This window comes from Leptosomus discolor, chromosome 9 (genome assembly GCF_034619465.1).
Source record: "Leptosomus discolor isolate bLepDis1 chromosome 9, bLepDis1.hap2, whole genome shotgun sequence".
Taxonomy (NCBI): Eukaryota; Metazoa; Chordata; class Aves; order Leptosomiformes; family Leptosomidae; genus Leptosomus; species Leptosomus discolor.
In genome coordinates, this window is record NC_141399.1 from 41,360,859 (window position 1) to 41,380,938 (window position 20,080).

The 20,080-nt window shown below is 39.8% G+C and overlaps 1 protein-coding gene across 3 annotated transcripts in view; it reads right to left on the reverse strand.

Moving 5' to 3' along the window:
• IL1RAPL2 (interleukin 1 receptor accessory protein like 2) overlaps positions 1–20,080 on the reverse strand; it is a 387,077-nt gene that overhangs the window by 91,197 nt on the left and 275,800 nt on the right. For 2 of the 3 annotated variants that reach the window (XM_086470270.1, XM_086470271.1), the window contains exon 5: positions 19,150–19,228. In XM_086470270.1, the coding sequence (XP_086326396.1) occupies positions 19,150–19,228 (79 nt within the window). The remainder of the gene's footprint in view (positions 1–19,149; positions 19,229–20,080) is intronic. The other variant, XM_086470269.1, reaches the window with a different exon arrangement.

The following is a 20,080-nucleotide window of genomic DNA, read 5'->3' on the forward strand; positions in this document are numbered from 1 at the left end:
GCAGAGATACCAGTCCATTCCTCACCCTGCTCTTTCATGGCTACAGCACCAGTTGATAGGTATCCATCAGGAACTGCTTCTAGGTTCTCAGAAGCAGCAAATGCCACTTCTGCCAGATGGCTCCTCCTCCCCTCATCTGCTCTTAAATAGGTTATAACCATGGATTTTAACACTCCCATCATGAAAATCATTCCCATCAGATTTCTATTCTATCAACTAGGTTGAATTTAAGCCCATAAATTCACCATTCTTTTTCTTACTGTTTATTACCCAGGTTATTTGCATGGATGTGTAAGCATTTAAATAAATAAAAAAATCTTTACGTCCCCCGATGGCTTGATTAATTTTGTTCCTGACAACTTGATTTTTTGCTAAATGAGTGCTCATTTGTTCCCTTTCCACCTTCCTTGTTTGTTGCTATTTTAATGCCTGCTAGACTACTTCATCCATTCATCTTTGACTGGGGTTTATGAAGCCTCTGGATACAAGAAGCCCTCAGAGTCTCAAACTTCTACTGTTCTGGGGCTGAGCTTTGAAGAGAAGTCCCTGGAACCCATCTACACAGGTAAAATGCACATCTGTGGAACACAATTACTACAGGGAACACAGAAGAGCTGCACAGAGACAACTTTTCCTGATGTGCTCAAAGTGATCATGCCAGGACACACAGCAGAAGGACGTGACCTCTGCATTAGGCTGCTCGTAATTCAAAAGGCTGCAAGTTAGCATGCCTCAGAAAGCTACCTACATTAGTGGGACATAACTGACAATATATGCAGTTTCAGCTGTTTACAAATGTGATAGTTTACTTAGATTATTCTTAAGGAAAAATATACAAATAAAACTAAAAAACCACCCCCAAAAGATCACCAACAAGAAAACACTGCAAGAAGAAAACCAAAGGTTTCTACTTATTAAAATTCACTATCTCTAGAAATGGCTCAATGGAATTCCGCATGCCCATAAAAAGGAAAAGGTCAAACCCACAAAGTTGTGGGATTTTTTTAGTTTGTTTGTTTGGTTTTTTATAAACATACGGAATCACAAGACAGGTTGTGGAGTTCAAACACCTTCACCACACTGAAACCTGCCAGAGTCACATAGTATTAGAAGATACAGAGCTGGGGGAGGGCAGGGGGGTGGTGAATCCAGACTGGGAACATGCAGGGACCACATTATGAAGGAATACTTGCAACTCAGGCCTGACTCCCTGAGCATCAGTTAATGTTTTATTAATGTGCATGTCTCTTATCATTTTAAAGACAATTGGACAAGCAAAATACATGAGGCTTTATGCATCATACCAAACAGTTTTATTTTCCCAAGGTTAAACATACCAAGATTGGCCAATACACAGAATAAGAATGAACAAACCTCAAGAATATAAAAAGAAAAATCACCGAGTTTTTGATGGTACAATTGTGTTTTCTCTTTGTGACTATCTGAGAGAAGCATTCATTCATATTCTGAATGGGAAAAGGCAACTGAAACAGGTGGTCTATTACCAGATCCATTAAACAAGAGATTTATGCATTACATATCCATCTTGAGGCAATTAGGCTGATCATTTTTTTCCTCTTTTATGGCTTCATTGAAAACTTCTGGCAATAAAGCAATTAAAAAGTAACTATCCAAGCATTTATCTGTGATATCAAAGAGAACCAGCCTTTCTTTTATCAGGAAAAATCTGCTTCACTTTCCATCCTTAGAACGTACAAATTTAGAGGCAACATTCACTGTTAAGACATTGACACAATGCTGCCATTGTCCAAAGTCTGAATGGTGAATGATAGTGTATGGACTTGCTAAATCATTGTTTGCTTTCTATTTTGGAAAACGATTCTTTTAAGTTTGACTTTAATCTCACGAGGCATGGGAACAGCAAGCAGAGAAGTGAAATTGCCATAAAATTAATCTTGAAGTAACCTCCTTGATGCACGTGCTGCAAGGGCACTTGCAGCTTTGGGTTTCTACAGACACTGTCCTCATAGGTGAGCACAAAATCTGATGATTTTCAAACCTCAGGTTGATGTGATATATGGAGTCAGTCAGACACTAAAACATAAAAGGATGGCTCCACCAGTAAGATGCATGTGCCGCAAAGCTATCTTTTCAGAGGTGCTTCATGTGAAAGGTGGAAGCCAGTCTGTGACGCAGGCCAACAGGCCTCACAGCCTCCCCTCTCCCAAGAAGAGGTGACAGAATAAGGATTTGTGGACTGCAGTCCTCATAGTCCTCCCCCCAAAAAATCTCAATTTGTAGATTCTTTCCTAAACTTAATCACTGAGTAAATCCAAGTCAGTTCTGCCTGTCAGTAGTTCAGGTAATCCAGACACTGGGCACATGCTGATTGAGAGCAGACTACAGAGACTGATACAGTTGCTTCAGTTCTAAGTACCTGCCGTGACTCCAAGATTGTACCTGAGCATGGCCCAGAATTGACTCATTGGAGGTCAGGGGACAAACTGGTTATTTCCTCATTCTCTGTAGCAACAACTCCATCTACTTTACAAATGATAAAGGAAGACCCTCGTGCACATGATGACTGCAGTGATACAGGTGCTTGGTCAGGGCAGAGCAGGCACCCAGGGTACCAAGTGGCTGTGTAAATCCTCACCTTTTCCTCTGCAAGCAAGATCTACAACTCAGTGACTTCTCCAAAAGTGGCAAGCAAAGAAGGAAAAAGCATTGTTCGAAGAAGACTGAAACAAACAGAAGTTTAAGTGAGCTCTTCCTGCTCCTAGGAGCTGCTCTTCCCATGCCCTCTTGCAGTATGACAAAAAGAAATGCTCTGTAATGGAGGAGTCCTGAAAAGCTGTCCGAGATGAACAGTCTGAACACCACAGTGATAGAAAGGTAAAACGGTTTCAGGCCTTTGGTTTGGTGCAGTTAAAAGTGATGCCCACAGCATTCAGTGGGCTCAAGCAACAAATATGAAGGCACAGCTTTCTCTTTTAGGCCACTGAACAGTAGTTTCCTTCCATTTGCTTTGTCCACCTCCTATGGATGATTAGAACCGCAATATTGGAAGTCCCAAGCAACTGAAAGGTTTTAAGCTCAAACCCCAAATCCCCAAAGCCAAGCCCTATGATACCACAAACTATACTTGCCACTTCCTGCAGTCTGACTCACTCACTTGTAAAAGACAAATACAAAACTACTTAAATCACCCAAATTCCACTGGCTCAAAGGTTGAAAAGTTTCCAGCCATACCTACATGTTTTGTGACTTCCTTGTATTCCTTAGGGATCATATACATTTAAGGGACCTGAGGATGGAAATCAAAAAAGCTTCAATTGGACCTACAGGAGTGGGTCCAGAGGAGGGCCACAAAAATGACCAGAGGGATGGAACATCTCTCCTGTGAGGACAGGCTGAAAGAGTTGGGGTTGTTCAGCCTGGAAAAGAGAAGGCTCTGGGGAGACCTTATTGCAGCCTTTCAGTACATAAAGGGGTCTTATAAAAGAGATGGCGACAGACTTTTTAGTAGGGCCTGTAGCGACAAGACAATGAGTAATGGTTTTAAACTAAAAGAGGGCAGATTTAGACTGGATATAAGGAAGATATTTTTTACGATTAGAGTGGTGAAACACTGGCACAGGCTGCCCAGAGAGGCAGTAGAAGCCCCATCCCTGGAGACATTCAAGGTCAGGTTGGACGGGGCTCTGAGCAACCTGATCCAGCCAAAGATGTCCCTGCTCACTGCCGAGGGGTTGGACTAGATGGACTTTAAAGGTCCTTTCCGACCCAAACTGTTCTATGATTTTGGGCTCTACAGATGATTGCATCTCTCCGACCACACACACTGATACATGCTACCAGCAAAGATCAGAAGCGTACTTAAGAAGCAGATAAATGCAAGTAATTTTAATAATTTGATTATGGAATCTAAATTAACTGTAATTAAATGGACTACAGAAAACAGGGAGAGCGCAGATGATGCACGCTGCCAAAATCATCAACATCTTGGGATTTTACCACGAGGCTCAATCTTTTTAAAATCTCCAGCTTCTTAAATCATAACACAATGGATACTGAACCAAGAAGGGTCTTGCAAGATCAGCTCATCCATCCCTAGCTCCCAAGGCTGGTCAGCTGTTAGCAAGCTAGCAACACCCAGCTCCATTTTTCTACTGCCGCTCCGAATAAATGATTATATGGTCTGTTCTCTATTGTGTGGATAGCGAGGTGGGATGACCTGGAAAACCAAAAACCCATTAACGTGGGCACTATGGGATATACTGTGGGGAAATGGAGATACTGGATAGTATTTTTCAAAGTGCAGTTCTAGTGATGTACTTACAGGTTGAAAAGAACAAAGAAACAAAAGGCAAAACCCCTTCGAGTTCAATATGCAAGTCAGTCTCGTGATTTACAGATACCCAATTCATGACTTCTGAAAGCTGATAATTCTCTGTATCCTAAAAAGCAGTGTGCGCAGCCACAGAATATTCTCCATGATTAAGCATGCTACTAAAACCAGCAATTACAAACCACCTTACTGCATTCAGTTCAGAGATAGAGTGATAGCAGAGCACGCATTGCCAACGGAGCTCTTGGTCTTGTTCCACCCTACATTAGGGAAGTTCAGTAAGTTCTGGAAGTACTGCAACATGTTGTGAATGATGGATGAAATGAAAAATCCCTGCTCCGTGCACAGCGAGTAGCCAACTCCCTCCCGTGCTGCATCACTTGCTTTCAAGGTACTTAATATGCAACTTTGGTGAGAGACATTCAGAAAATCCCAGTGAGCCCAGATGTCTCAAAAATAAAAATAGAACAGTGAGATTTTGTCCCAGGGCTTCAGTTGTTTTTATTCAATTTTAATTTTATTTTTGCCTACCTCTATCCAGTGACCTCCCTTGTCACGGTGCATTATGGACTCAAAAGATAAACATCTACCACTGCTAGTTGCTCAGTTACAGAAGAGATTTAAGGGTCTAGTTGCTTCACCTCTCACTAAGCAGACAGAGTTTGCACTGTATGAATGCTTCTTTTTGATAATGTAATGTAACAATGAATAAGTGGTAAATAATCAACTCCATCACATTTTTTAATCAGGGGCTATAGAACCTCATTGTTTTCCTAGCACTTTGGGTAGGTCAATTTCTAGAAAACATAAATCAAATCACAAGCAGTTTGGATTGGCTTCCACTGATCTGACTTACCATCAAATACAATCTGCTGGGCAGAATTACCATGGAGGATGAAAGATTTGGGAATTGTATCTTGTTAACAAGCAGCACAGCTTGGCTTACAAAAATTTATGGCAAGGTTTAAGTCACAGCTTCACTTTTGCTGGGTTAGAGATTTGCTTCTCCCCAGCTATATTATTATGCTGTTTCAGGTTATTAGACTGGGTAGATAGTCAGCTGCTTTACTGCTCCTGAAAGGTTAAAATTGCAAAAATCTTGCTATTTTATTACTTTGTCTCTCTAGTCACTCACTCTTGCCTGCTTGTTTGTATCACCAATTTATTATTACTTGTAATAACTGCATAGCAGACAATATATTACTTATCATGCACATGGGCAGAGGTCAGAAGAAGTTGCTTTATTCCAATGGCCTCTAGCTGTAACCCCATCAGGAATGTTTAATAAGAAAAGCAATAAACCAGTTTAATAACCGAATCCACTTCTACTGCATCTCTATAGTTAGTAGTGGGCCATGGAAGGAAGAAAAAAGGATTAGCTCTGTCATCACTATTTCTCCCACTAGGCTGTTTCCTGCAAAGGAGAAGGCAGGATATTATTTAGATATTACATAATGTAATAGTTTTATTTACTCCTTTATCTGCACTGTAAGGCTGTACACACAGCAATAGGCCCACAGAATTTATTACCAGATTTGAAATTTCAATCTAAATTTACAAAATTTTCCTAAGGAAGAACAGTGAGTGCAGTATGTCTTTACTGTCGTCCATGTGCCAGGCACTCTTCAAAGCTCATAGGCAAACAGTGCAGGGCACATATTTAGTACACTGGAAACCTGTGATGCAAGGTTCGCATGGATCAGCTGTCCAGGCTCCTTGTAGCTGACTGCCAGGTGTCAGGAAGGTGTTTCTTCTTCTCCAGCATCCAACCTCACAAACAAGGTTTGGGCACTTTTCTGGAGCCAACATTAAAGCAATATCCACTGTAGGAACGCCCTGGGTGCGACACTGCTCTACCACTATTCACCATTCAGCCCATGTGGTATTTTAGTAACAGCTCTAAAAATCTATTTATGTACATATCAAAGCCCTGACTGCTTTATTTGCTTGGAAGGGAAGGCGGAACTGTTCCAGCAGACTTTCTATTTTCCACCAATTCCCTCAAGCAGGATATTAAGGATAGAGAGCAGAGTGGGTAATTCCCATCTCTGGGTGGAAAATGAGTCAGACTAGTTACGCAATAGAGGCTTTCACTGATTAAGGAGGATGCTATATTCAGGTAGACAACTGGCCAGAAACAGATGCTATTTGTGGGCATAACTGAGCATTAGCAAATTGGCTGTTTATTAAAACAGGTGTTTGTGGGGACTCACGTGTCTGACACCGCAGATGTGGCATTCTGCTGAGAGATCACGTTAGAGAACGTCTGTTTCCTTCCCAGTTACACTCACGCTTCAACGGAGTTGATGCAGGAACTAAATTAGATTCAACAGTCAGCATCGGCTTTGAAAACTGGTGATTTCAATCAGGGATATAGTAAGAAAATACAAGTTTTTACTCACACCAGCTGTTCTGTTGCCCACTTTTGATCTCATAATCATTCATTATTGTCTGGTCAAAAAACCCGCAACCGTTTTAAAAAAAGTTTCTCTGGCTTCCATTAAAATAACAACAAAAAACCCACCAAGCAACCCCCAGACACACATTTCCAGAATTCCCACAGATCTAGACAATATATAGCCCATTCATACCGTCAGAAACAGGAACAAAAGGAAATTTAGCTAGTGTCAGAGCAGGAACACTACATTGTCACTATGAGACCACGCATCCTTTCCTATGGAAGACATCATGCTTATTGATACTTGAGTGCTAGGTCTCCTTTCAGGCTAGGTTGATCAGATATTCCAAGTTTAAGTTACGTTCTGACAATTGCTTTCTATTCAGAGTCAAAATGAAAAAGTTCTTCAACTTACAGTGACAAGAAGACGCCATGTCCTTTTCCTGACCTGCTTCTACCAAATTAGTCTAAAAAAAAAAACCCAAACCCCAAAACCAAACCCCCCAAAACCAACAACCCACAAACAAAAAAACCCCTTAGTTTTGGAAGTTTACACCGTTGTACCATTTATTTATTCATTTAAAAGACATATCACAGTGGCAGTAGCGTATAATACCATGCCAAACACATCGGGTCATGTGATCTTTAGACATTACAAAAGATAACAATTATTCTACATGCTTTGGTAAACATTTATGATGGGTGCTTCTCCACATGACCAAACACACCTTCTCTAGACAGAAGTACCTTTGGCTTGTTTTATAACAGAGCACCGTGAACTAGACAGGGCCTGGGTACCTCAATGCTGTTTTAGCATCTCTGTTCATAATTTAGACCCTCAGCTACTCCCATTTGTCACATAATCTTTGCTAAAGTCAACATACACCAAACTTCTGATAACAGAGCTCCCTAAACACTTAATGTGATGTTTCTGAATATGATGCACTTTTGAGATGGTTATGTAGGATCGCAGTATCTCAATTCAAAAACACTAATTGCAGCAGAAATTCCCCAAAGCTCTCTCAATCAAGAGGCTTTTGTAATTTTAATTAATGTGGTCTTAGAAGCAAGATGAATGTAAACTCTGAAGGGAATTTCAGAGCTTGAGACTGAAAGGTAAATAACTGTGGAAGAGGAAACAAGACAATGATATACACCCATATTTAGAAGTTAGCTATAGAGGAGCCTTACATCACCCGTGAAAAAATGAATCTACAAGGTCAGTTTTGCAGACATATTGGTAAAACACCTCCCTACACAGTTGTCACAGAATATTGTACAAGAGAGGTGTGAACTAAGGACCTGATAAAAAATTAGCATGGAAAACAAGACGCTTGCAAATTCCAGAGTGGACTTATAAGTGTCTTTTCTTAAAAAAAAACTATTCTAAAATAATTTAGGGCAATCATGCCTATTATTATACACTACACATTATAATTCACCTGTGGATTTCCTGGGTTTTTTGTTTGTTTTGTTCTAGGTTTTTTTGTTGTTTTTTTTGTTTTGTTTTTGGTTTTTACAGGCAAAACTATGGCTCAAACCCCAAATGCTTACTGAAAATTTAGGTGTTTGAAATCACGAGTTTGTTTAAGAGTCTTCTGACTGAAGAGGTTTTTTGTAAGAGAGGTCAGGCTGTGAAGGGATGTGCTGGACTGTGAGATGCTGGGGTTTGAAATCCTGAAGCTGAGAGTAGTATGCTTGCCTGCATCTGAGTAACTGCTCAAATGCAACAGATTGCTTCTCAGAGGCAATGTGCTCACAGTGTGAATAACAATTTGATATCTACACACTACTCACTTTGCCAGATAATATTTAGAAAAGCTAAACCACAATCCTAAATAAAAGCGCTTGGTCAACGATCCCTAGTAAAGCAGATTTCTTATTGCATACAGTGCAATTTCTACAACTTAGTTTCCAAAGTGAGTAAAGCATGAAAGGCAGATGAATTCAGATGAAATTAAACCACAAATATGCACTGCATTTACACATGAAACCCTCTGCTTACTCTATACGCATTCACTTCATTGGGGAAAATGCTCAAATGTTCCAGCAAAGCAGTTTTCTGCCTGTAATGTTTATTAATACCAACAATGTGAATGATAGGCTGCAGAATATTATCTATAAATTTGATTTCAGATTCATCAATGCAAATCAGGAAATCATTAAAGAGAGTTAACAGTAATGTAATCAGGAAACAGAAAGCTTGATTTGATCAGCCTGCCCAATCAAAGCAGCTTTACTTTTCAAATCCTGCATATTCAGGGTTTAGCAACAAACTATTCAAAATAGTGTGTCAAGTCCAGAAGCATTCAGAGAATGTATTGTAGGAAAGATCCCAATGGACAACCTATCCCTTCATAAAAAGGGACAAAATTCACAGAATACATTCTTTGCTATTATTTACTAAGCTCACCAGCAGTGAAAAAGTACACTTAACACACCAGGGTTTTTCTTAACTAAAAATTACTGCATCTTAAGTATTTAAATTCTTAACTCAAACCACTGAGCTTAACCAAAGAAACGTGGAAAACATTTTGAGTTTGCAAAGAATTACATAACATTTGACCAGCAAAGCCAGTAGCACCATTTGCAAACGTCAGCACTGAGATTACAGCAGTGGCATATGCAGCTCACTTAAGACTCTGCTAGACATAAAATGAAATTCACTTATGCCTTTTAATTAATGCAGTGTGCAAGACCAAATTTGTATTTGAGTAATATAAAGCATTGCTCAAAGAACTGCTTAATCCTCTGCTCCTCTGAGCTGAAGGAACTACACACCTGACTCTGCACCAAAGAAATTTTAGAGGATGTTTTCATGACTAATCACATTCATTCGTTCATGGGACTAGGGCCAAGCATGTTAAAATTAATAAGCTTCCCATACAGTATAAGCAGATAACAAAAACATACTCAGTACTATAAAGTTACAGTCATCATTTACTGTGAGGCTGGTTTGTGAAACTAAAAATGTGTGTAGGAAACACTGTGCCTCTGCTGCTTTTCCACAGATTACTGCTTTCTACGTTTTTTACTTTCCAGCTGATTAGGGGTACTGAGAAGTCATGTAACATGTCTTCAGTAGGTCATAAAGGTACCTTTTCACTTCAAGAGAAATTTTGCCTTGACTCTCTTTTCTTTGGACTGAAATGCCTAACACGAGTACAGTAAATCAACCTAGTTTTAATGGTCAAAGTTCAATTACCTAATACAAGCTATTTGTTTCAGTAGGATAGAGACAAACACAAGGGTATTAAAGATGAATTTATGAGCAACACTTATCAAACATGGATTCAATGAAGCAAAGATTTGGTGAGTAGAATTCAGTCTCATTTCTTTAGAGAGACTATGACAGCTTTGATTTTCACAGCCTCCAAGATCATGACATTATGATATTGAAATTTTAAGAAATAAAAATTATACCATCACTCTTCATTTTCTGCACTGTTGCCTTTGCAACAGATTACAAAGTACAATTTTCTATTATTTTTTCAGTGAAGAAGGAAAGATCATGAGAACAGTTAGTCTAGATTTTAATCTTCACTGCCCATTGAACAGCAGCACTGTGATGCATGACCCTGACCTTTCGTAGCCTGGTGTATTTTGACTGTTTGCCCACTCGGCTCCATCCGTACATTTTAGTGAGGCTGTAAACAAGAGATGTGGAATGGCATGCCCAGCAAATCACAGAATGCTGAAAAGGTCAAAATAGTAGTGCCGAATGTTTCTACTCTGTAATTTACAGAATATATGAGGCATTCACAGCCTAATAACTCATTCATATGACAAACACTGTAGAGAGAATGTAAAATGGCAGAACATGAATTCCTTCCAGTGACAGTGTTTCTAACAAGCACAGAAAATGGTGCAAACTTTGCCCTGTGGTTCTCTTTTTCTGGAACATTAATACTGCCTGACTTTCAATGCACAATAGCATATGTCTGTGGACTGTGCAGTCAAATGTCTCTGTGTTTGCAGTCAGGCTCAGAAACGAAAAGGCAAGGTCCCTGAGGAAAAAATCCCGGTCAAAGTCTTCCTTATCTGTACTCCTTCTCACCCTTCTCAGATCACTTCCCCAGTAACAGGTGATTTTATTGTCACAACATTCCTGGAAACTAGAGAAGTACTACCCGTACTTTAAAAGAGGACATAGAGTCCTGGCCAAGATCAGTAGACCTATAGCAGAACAAAAACCCCACAGCTCTTACCAACAGCCCTAATCCTCTGCTCTCTACTAAGACCATCATTTCCATTTTCTGTCCTGTGGGCTGAACTTCAGCCTATTTCTCAGACAAAAGTCAAATGCAGTAAATCTAGAAAGCAAACAAGAGATCCTTTAGCCAAGTTCAGCATAGCTGCACGTCTGTGACAGGTGAAATGATGGCTGTATTTGTTAATGACAGCTTAGTCCTAGTCCGATGTTAAAGATGCATGCCCTGGGCACCACCACAATGGTCACCCCTTACAGAGAAAGTTTTACTGGTGCAAGATGATTTGAGGCATTCCTCAATCATCATAAGTTAGCTAATGCCCTTGGAATAATGCCATTGAACAACGGTAAGCCAGGACATACCGGAGTGTTTCTCTGGATTTGGGCCCCTCTCTACAAGAAGGGCATTGAGGTGCTGGAGAGGGTACAGAGGCAGGCTACCAAGCTAGTAAAGGATTTGAAGTGTGTCTTGTATGAGAAACAGCTGAGGGATCTGGGTCTGTTTAGCCTGGAGAAGGCTGAGGGAAGACCTGATTGCTCTCTACAACTACCTGAAAGGAAGTTGTAGTGAGGCCGGGGTCAGTCTCTTCCACTTAGTAACAAGTATTAGAACAAGGGGGAACGTCTTTAAGCTGCACCAGGGGAGGTTCAGGCTGGATATTAAGAAGAATTTCTTTACCAAAAGGGTTGTCAGGCATTGGAACAGCCTGCCCAGGGAGGTTGTGGAGTCACCATCCCTGGAGGTGTTGAAGAGACGGATGGATGTTGTACTTAGGGACATGGTTTAGTGGTGTTGAGAGCTAGGACAAAGGTTCGACTCAATGATCTTGAAGGTCTCTTCCAACTGAGACTGTTCTATGATTCTTTACTACTATCTATTAACAAAGAGAACACAACAGATTTATCTAAAGTATTGCTGTTTCAAACCTAACTGCAAGGGTATCTATCTGACATTAATTCATCAATTTTTTTCTATAAAGACAGTGTAATTTTGTCCTCAGAGTATATGTAAGATTGATCTAATGACCACTGAAATCAAGATAAGCAATAAATACTTTATAGAAGTACAAAATAAAAATTTGGAAAGTGCCACATCTTTTCTGACATACCTGTGCCAATGCCATGGATCCCAATGGATGTAAAAACCATGGATCAGTAGCCAGAATTTGATCTTATCTTTCCAAGTCCATTAAAACAAAAGAAAGAAGTGTGCCAATAAACTGTTCTCCACTTCACAGATGTAAGTCTGGATTAACCATACAAGAGGCAAAACAGCTGTGGATTTACACCAGCCGAACAACAGCTCCCAGCCCCAAGTCTCTGAAGTACAGCATTTCACCATTATCCCTGAGAGAAGCAGGGATATTAACAACATACCAAATTAGCATCAAAGCATTAGCAGTAATACACTTAGGGTATTTAGGGAACTACTTCTAAACCTAAATGTCAGACAATTTGTCTCTAATATTCCCTCCAGATTAGTACAAAATGATTGTAATAGATGCAAATCCTGCCTCCTTTCATACAGGCACATATGGCTGAAATAGCTGTGGAGCTGTATCCCGTGTGCTGCAGAGGAAGGCAGGTCCTAAAGAATATACCCCCGGTTTCTATTAATTTCCCAGTGAAAATTGCTCCTCCATGTATTTCTGTGCAGGAACATGAAGCTTTTGGTTTGCACCACTGGGAGGAAATAAATTTCCAGCACTGAGTCTGGGATCATTTAGACAGCAAGTCTGCAGTCTCTTGAAGGGAGGGGAATAGTGTATGAGCTTTGCTCTCCTGTGGGAAGAAAGGGGATCTCTCAGCTTATCTGTGGGAGGAGGTGGGTGCAGTGGAGAGCCCTGGATGGCTGGAAAAAGGTGTGGAGGAGACTACAGTGAGGGTACCAGCTTGCTCCTCCAGACAGCAACACGGCATGGGGGACATGGCTGTGAGATGGAGGTGCAGAGTGGGGAGAACCAAGGATGGAGGGGATCAAGTTTTTGCTGGTGTTGGGGTGGAGGGGACACTAACCACATGCCTTCTCTGCCTTTAGTCCTACCTCCCTTCTGCTCTGCCATTCAGTGCACACAGACCTAGACCTGTGGTATGGGGGCAGACAGAACAAGGCAGTAGGATATGATTTGGGTCAAGACCGTCACCCATCCCACACTCAGGCCTGGCACAAGGGAAGAGCAACTAGTCTTCATGGACAAGTTTCAGTCTCCTCTCTGTAGGGCACTCTCAGCACACAACCACTTGGATGGAGCACCATAACCCACTACTCCCCTTAAAGTACTATTACTTTTAATAAAATTTACAGACTATATTACAGGAGTAATATTTACAGGCTATTCTTACAGGAAAAGGAGTTTTATCTTGAAAAGTTGGATTTGACAGGAAAAAAAAAAAGGTATTGCTGATTGTTATTGTATTTCCCAACCAGAAGAAATACAGTGTACATATAGGTAATATCATCTCCTGTCAATGCTGTTCTTTATAAGGCTCTCGTTTCATACACTTATGATTTTGTACTGATTGACGTGTTATCAGTGTTAAAGCTGAGATATTAGTTAATTATTTTAATTAAAGCCATTTAATTTTGGAAGACAGGTAGGGGGAGGGATCTACATCAAAAACATCGAGCATTCTCACAGAATGGGTGAAGAAAATGGGGGGGGGAAGATATTTCTGTCCTCTTTCTTTTCATCCTAAGAGAAGGGATGTCCAATTTGATGGCTGATAGTCTCTATACAAGACATTCGAAGGAAAACCCTTCAGAGTCTAATCAGGCTATAAGCTTTCAGACCAGTCAGTCTGAACATGTTCTGTGGCACCTTGGGCATCAGATGCAGAAGCTCAGCACGCTTTCAGGCTCACATCTTTCTCCCACAGAAACCCAGATCTCCATCTGAGAGCCCATGCTAAGCTCTAGGCTGGAGAATGCCTGGTGGGAGCTGAGGGAAAGAAAGGCAGAAGGATAGCATGTAGCTATGAACATCTAAGATACCTGTTTTTCATAGGTATCTGCTACATTCCTGAGTAGTCATCGTGTGTGATCATTTAATCAAAGAGCAAATCAAAAGACACGCATGCAACACTCGGAGGCCTGACCACAGAAGAGTATCAGAGCTCTTTTCACATTGCTTCCGAAGTTCGCTTTAATCACTTGCTCTGTTTGAATTACTTTACAGTTCAAAATTTCTGTATTGTTTTTTTGTCCAAGATCACCACCCTGTTCAACTAAGATGTTTATCAATTACCTGTATCTTTAAATATGAAGAAAGCATGACTTGCTCAGCAAATCAGCAATGACAGACTGCTGGATTGTCTTGAATAGACAGGCTTGGTATGAAATGGATGTCTCCAAAAGATCTTGCAGATTTTTTTTTTTTTTTAATCATTCTTATTTATTTTTAAGAATAGAAGCAGGTTCTCAATGAAAATTAAGACTGTGGACAGTGAATGTAGTATCTTAAAAATATCACCAAATACATGGATTTTCACTTCCCAAATGACTCCTGCCAGCCAGTGCTTCAAACAAAAACGACTTTTTTTTTTTTAAACTACTTTTTATTCTATTCCCATACCTGTCAGCGGATGTAACTTTGTATGTTCCCTTGCACTTGTTTTACAGTAGCTCTATTGATCTGCTTAATAACTAGTCCCAAGGAATTGCACTGTTAAATCTTCTAGAAACAAAATCTTTCTGAACAGGTCAGCTATTAGGAAAAATAAGAATCCTCATAAACTATGTGTTTTCTTTCCTCAGCATCTTTAGAAGCAGAGAAACTACCATGGCAAAAGTGAGTTAAACCCCTTGATATTTTCCCTCTTTGGTAAAGGAATTAACATAGATGCTTCCGGTTTTGTTTTCTAAGACTCTTGCTACATTTCTTAAGTAAATGCCTGAAAACAAAACCAGTACACAGTTGAAAAGCAAATGATACATAAATGATATATTCAATTAACATAGACACAAACATGCAAACATTCACTCCAATCTCAGCTAACTCATTCATAAGGAAAAGACTAACTTAACATTGCAGTCACTGTAATACATGGTACAGGATTAACAGACTTGGCTTCTATTTTGATATTGTATTTTTAGCTTTTTTGATACTCTGTGGAACACTCAAGCGTAAAATAGCAGCCACGGTGCAAGGTAGATGACTCTGGGAGCTGCCTGTGCATAGACTAGATGGATAAAGCTCCTACAAGATCCTTACAGATCCTTGTCCAGTCAAGAATCAGCAGAGTACAACCGTGCTTCCCTTCTTCCGCAAATCCTTATGCCCCTGCCATGCTGCTTTTGCACCAGCTGAGAGCTGGCAGTGCAATAACTCACAGCTACCTACGTATCAGTCAGATTTTGGGTGCTGGCTGCTACCAGAATTGCGCAAAGAAGCTAGTTCACAGAAGAAACCTAGTCTGTGATCATGTAATTAAAACACAAAGGATTGGTTGTCTTTCTTTTCCATGTTCTCAAAGCACTAAAGAGTGAACAAAGTTAGCGGGAAAAAAAAAATTAAAAAAAAATTAAGAAATCAGCAGAGTGATGTACCAACACATCACCTTAAGACTTACAGCACGGCACGCTCCACTTACTGCCAGAACAGCTGTTTGTGAAAATAGGTAACAGATCTTTAAAACTAACTGCACCACAGCCTCAAGACTTCTGATGAGGTTTTGATCTTTACTTTTCTAAATCACATAAGGAGTTCTCTAACCTCAGGGATTTGGTATGAGCAATCCCTATACATGCTTAAGTTTATATGCTCAACCAAAGCAACAGCAAGTTCCTGCTCTAAAAAAAGGGACCTTTGAACAACTACTTTGAATCACAGTGGCATAAGATTTAATAAATTCACATCCAGAGCTTTACATGGGAGACAGTCACATTTTACAGAGTTTGCAGGAGAAGAGTTATGGCATAAACCTCGTCAAATGCAATCCTAAGGGCCTTCTGCTGAAGCCACACCTTCTCCCAGGCACAAGACCTATACGTATTTTGGCTCATACTATCAAATTGGATTTTAATGTCATGAAGACAACTCAGGGATATTTTTTTTCCAGGAAGAACACTATTATCAGATTAACATCATATATTTGCAAAAACATACACTATATAGTATGACTAAACATTATTTGTTAAAACCAAGATATAATAAGATTAAATGTGCTGCATACTCTGCAATCAAAAACTATTACTATGCTGACCCTAACACAAAGAGCTAAAAAACAAGCAAAAAGGATTTTTGTTTTCTTTTTACAAAAAAGAAGCAAATGAACAATTAAAAAAAATTAGTCTGTCATTATTTTCTAGGTTGTCCCACAGATGAAGTGATTATCTGACCTGATAAAGCATCTGAGACAGTGAAATTTTTTTTGGACTATTTCTCTAGTCCTCTGGGATGCTCTTCTGTCCTCCTGTCAACTCTCATCTCTCTAGCTCTTTCTCCAGCACAAGCAAATACAGAAGACAAGAAAGAAGCAAATTCCAGTTTCTGCTTCTCTCTAACCTTGACAGGGTTGGTTTTGATCTCTGTCACATTCCAAAGGAAAATGGAAAAAGCAAAAAGTACATTCATGCACCTTAAGAAGAACAAGGCAGGCTCTGGACCATGTTTGAAGCCTGAAGGAACTCTTTTATCCCCTGTCAATAAGAATTGTGCATACCTATTTTCATTTGAATCTTCTTACAAAAGCTGAATGCCAAAAGGTGAATACTGAAGTCTGCAATCAGGTCAAATAAGCTGCTAAATAGCTAGGCCATTGCCTAGAGTTCTAGGAAGATTTTGCATTGCATTGTGCTAATCATTAAGGATAAAGACAGTAAATAATTATTAATCTCCTCTGCTTATAGTGCAAAGACAGCTATTTCTTTAAAGATTAGTTTTCCATTAGAAAGCTAAAATAATCTCTGCAGAACAAGTAGATGGATTAAACTCCATTTCTTTTGTAGTTTAGTGGCATGTTCATACTCGCACAACCACTGAAAAAGCAGGCACATTGGATGATTTGACTCCATTGGCTAAAGGTCCTGTAAAACACAGAAACTTTGCTTTTATTTCTAACAAAATACTGAAGAATATCACTCGTTCAAAACTCCTAGGAGCTTAACAAGATTTCAAAAAAGCATTCCAGCAGATGACCTTACATAGAACTGTCTCCTCTGTTACTTGGCTGCAATTGAACAATTCACTTTCTTGCAAAGGTCTAGTACATAGCGAGGGTCTGCAGCGTATCGCAGAGGTCAGCACAGCCTCCCTGCCCAAAGCTGCAGATGGCCTCCACAAGATGAAGGTGCTCCCTGAGAATTTTATAGCTCTGTCTATTTGCCATTTAAAATCAAGAGGAAAATCAAAGAACTTCATTGTAAGTTAAAGAAATAAGTTCAGGTTCTTTCATAAGCATTAATCTTTTACACATAATATGAATAGGGTTTAGTGGCAATAACCAAACCCATTAAGGTATCAGAAAAAAAGCACCATATGTAAATGCCCTGATCTTAAGGGACAACTAATGGATTACTTTCCAGCATATAAAGATGCAAGATTTATATTTCCCTCTAGAGCTATTCCAAAATCCTATTACTGAGCTGTATCTCCAAGGAGAGGAGGGGGTTTGTTTGTTTGCATTTTTTAATCAAAACTCTTTTTAATCAGTCATAACAAAGTGTTTTCACGCAGAAATTCAGTGCAAAAACAACAGAGTCCTGATGGAACAGGGGAACTTGGAAGAGAAAATGAAGATGGAATAAAAATGCAGGAAACAAAGACGTAAACTTTATTACACAGATGTATGCAGGGACAGTTGGCTCCCAAAGGAAATAATTAGAAAGTTGACTTTAAAGAAGCTGGACCAAGAGACTGAATTCAGCTCTTTGGACTGATCCAAACTTTGAGGATTGTGTTTTGCTGTTAATTCTGGTGGGCTTTTGACAACGGCTTTAGACTCATTTTGTGTTTTCTTCCTTTAGGGCCAATTTTTGCCTAGCTGCAGACATGCAAGTCCTGTGGAGTGGAACCTGAATATGCACATATGCTCCTGTCTGCAGAATTCATCTGGCACTGGCTGCTTCCCAGATCCACTGCTGTCTTCCCTGTGCAAGCCCTTATAGACTCCCAAGTCAATTCACGTCTATCAGAGAAAGCTACTCTTTAAGATTAGCTAAGGTCACAAATGTTTCATATTCTCATCACGATTCAACAACCACATTCAAGAATTCAAGCCCCATTTTTAAATACTTGATAGCATCTTAAGTGCTTCACTGAAATTGTTAGGCACCTGGTTCAAGAACAAGGACGTGCCTTTGCACTCAGCTCAAGTAAGGCCCTGTAGGGTTTTACAAAAACAAGCAAACAGCTTTACCACGGTGTTATCAGCCCAGTTAAAATGTTCCATTCTGACCCTGCTTGCCTTTAAACACCTTTCCACCACTGAATCCTAGGCAGCTTTGGTATAAAAGGAAGAAGAGAGTGAAGCTCAAGAAGAAGGAAAATGCCACAGCTTCAGCACAGAGTGAATAATCCACATCTGCAATGCATCTCTTGTAATTTAAGCTCATGGCACTACAGTCTTCAACAGCAACTCCCATTCTGCCTCTCAGAATTAGAAATCTATTTTCAAGCCACTGAAAAAAATTTCTGGAACTTCAAAGCCAAGCAGTTCTTTCAGCACCAAGATGCCCCACAGCTCCCAAAGTTAGCAGAACTCTCTAACATTAGAGTTTCTCAACATGAGAGAAAATACAGGCCGTCAGCTGTGATTTGGAGATGTGCATTCACAGAAGAATATATAACAGGAGTGAGAAAAGCATACAAGCATTTTAGTCAAAAGCCCTTTCTGGTAGCTTTCAGAACAACCTGAAAATGCACTGTTTTACATTAACTTTTAAAGGAATCAGCACTTCTTTTATGAGAATATTTGTCTTAGATAGGGTGAACATCAACCGATCAATACAGCACCAACATAGACATATATTACTCTATCAATCACATATTAAAAAGAGCAGCAATGCTTAATATTTCATATCCAATGTAACCAATTAGTACTGCCATCCCCTGATCTCACACAAGTTCATTCCCTTAAATTGCCACCGCAGTAAATTCTACAGTTATAAATGAGAAGCTACAAATTGATTTGCATGTAATAACAATACCACTAAACCTTTCTTACCACTTTCAATTTTTCCCATCTGCTACCAGAACGGAAGTTTAGGATCTATTATTCCCAGAAGGGGACTTACCCAGCTGGACATCTATAACAGTTGGCTGGTTCTCCATGGGGAACAATGGCTTTGGAGGTTTGTCTGTGAGTAAAGCTAGAAAAGAAAATGAGAAAACGTAATGGAAAAATTGAGACTGATGACTGTAAGAGAAAAGCTCTATCATGTAAGCAATCAAATGTTTGTACGCTTGATGGCATGTAAACATTTATTACATAATATGCCTGTTACACTGCCAATGTGTTACTGCTTCCCTAGTTGCTGTGGCGGCCCACTGATTCAACAGAAATGAGCTATTTCAAGAATTACATTTTTAATACAGAGCTGTAAAACAAATTTCATTTCTCATTTTTAATCTACGTATAATAACTAGGTCAAGCATTTTAGGTCCTCATCTTGCAAAGTTAACACAATTAATTTGAAATGCCAATCACATCTATTTCCACGTGACCAGTCCCAACATGTCTTTATGCTTGCCCCAAACAGTATTCAGATGCTCAAAGAAAACTTGCACGGAATTGTGTCTGATGAACACCATCAGCTTCACACCCAGCTCACATTCCCACCCAGGTGGGTGGGGAACCTGAACCTTCTTCTCAAAGCCTGAGCGGGGATGCTGCCTTCTGCTATACAGAAGTATCTCCATTTGAAAGCAGGAAACAATACCCCAGCCTGGTCCTACCAGGTGACTGCTCCAGCCACGAGGACACAGTCACAGATTATACTACTAGTGAAAAGCACTGCTACAGACACAGGCTTCATGACCTGGTTTGAGAGCTTAGCACCAGACAGTGCAAAGAGGTTTTGTAAGTTGGGGCTGGCTGGAAATCAATGACTCAATATTCCTGGAGATCGGGAGAACTGTTTTTAATCAAGTACAGCATCTACCACCACATGAAATTAAACATTTCAAAATTACTTCAAACCTTTTCCAGTTAAAAGTCATTA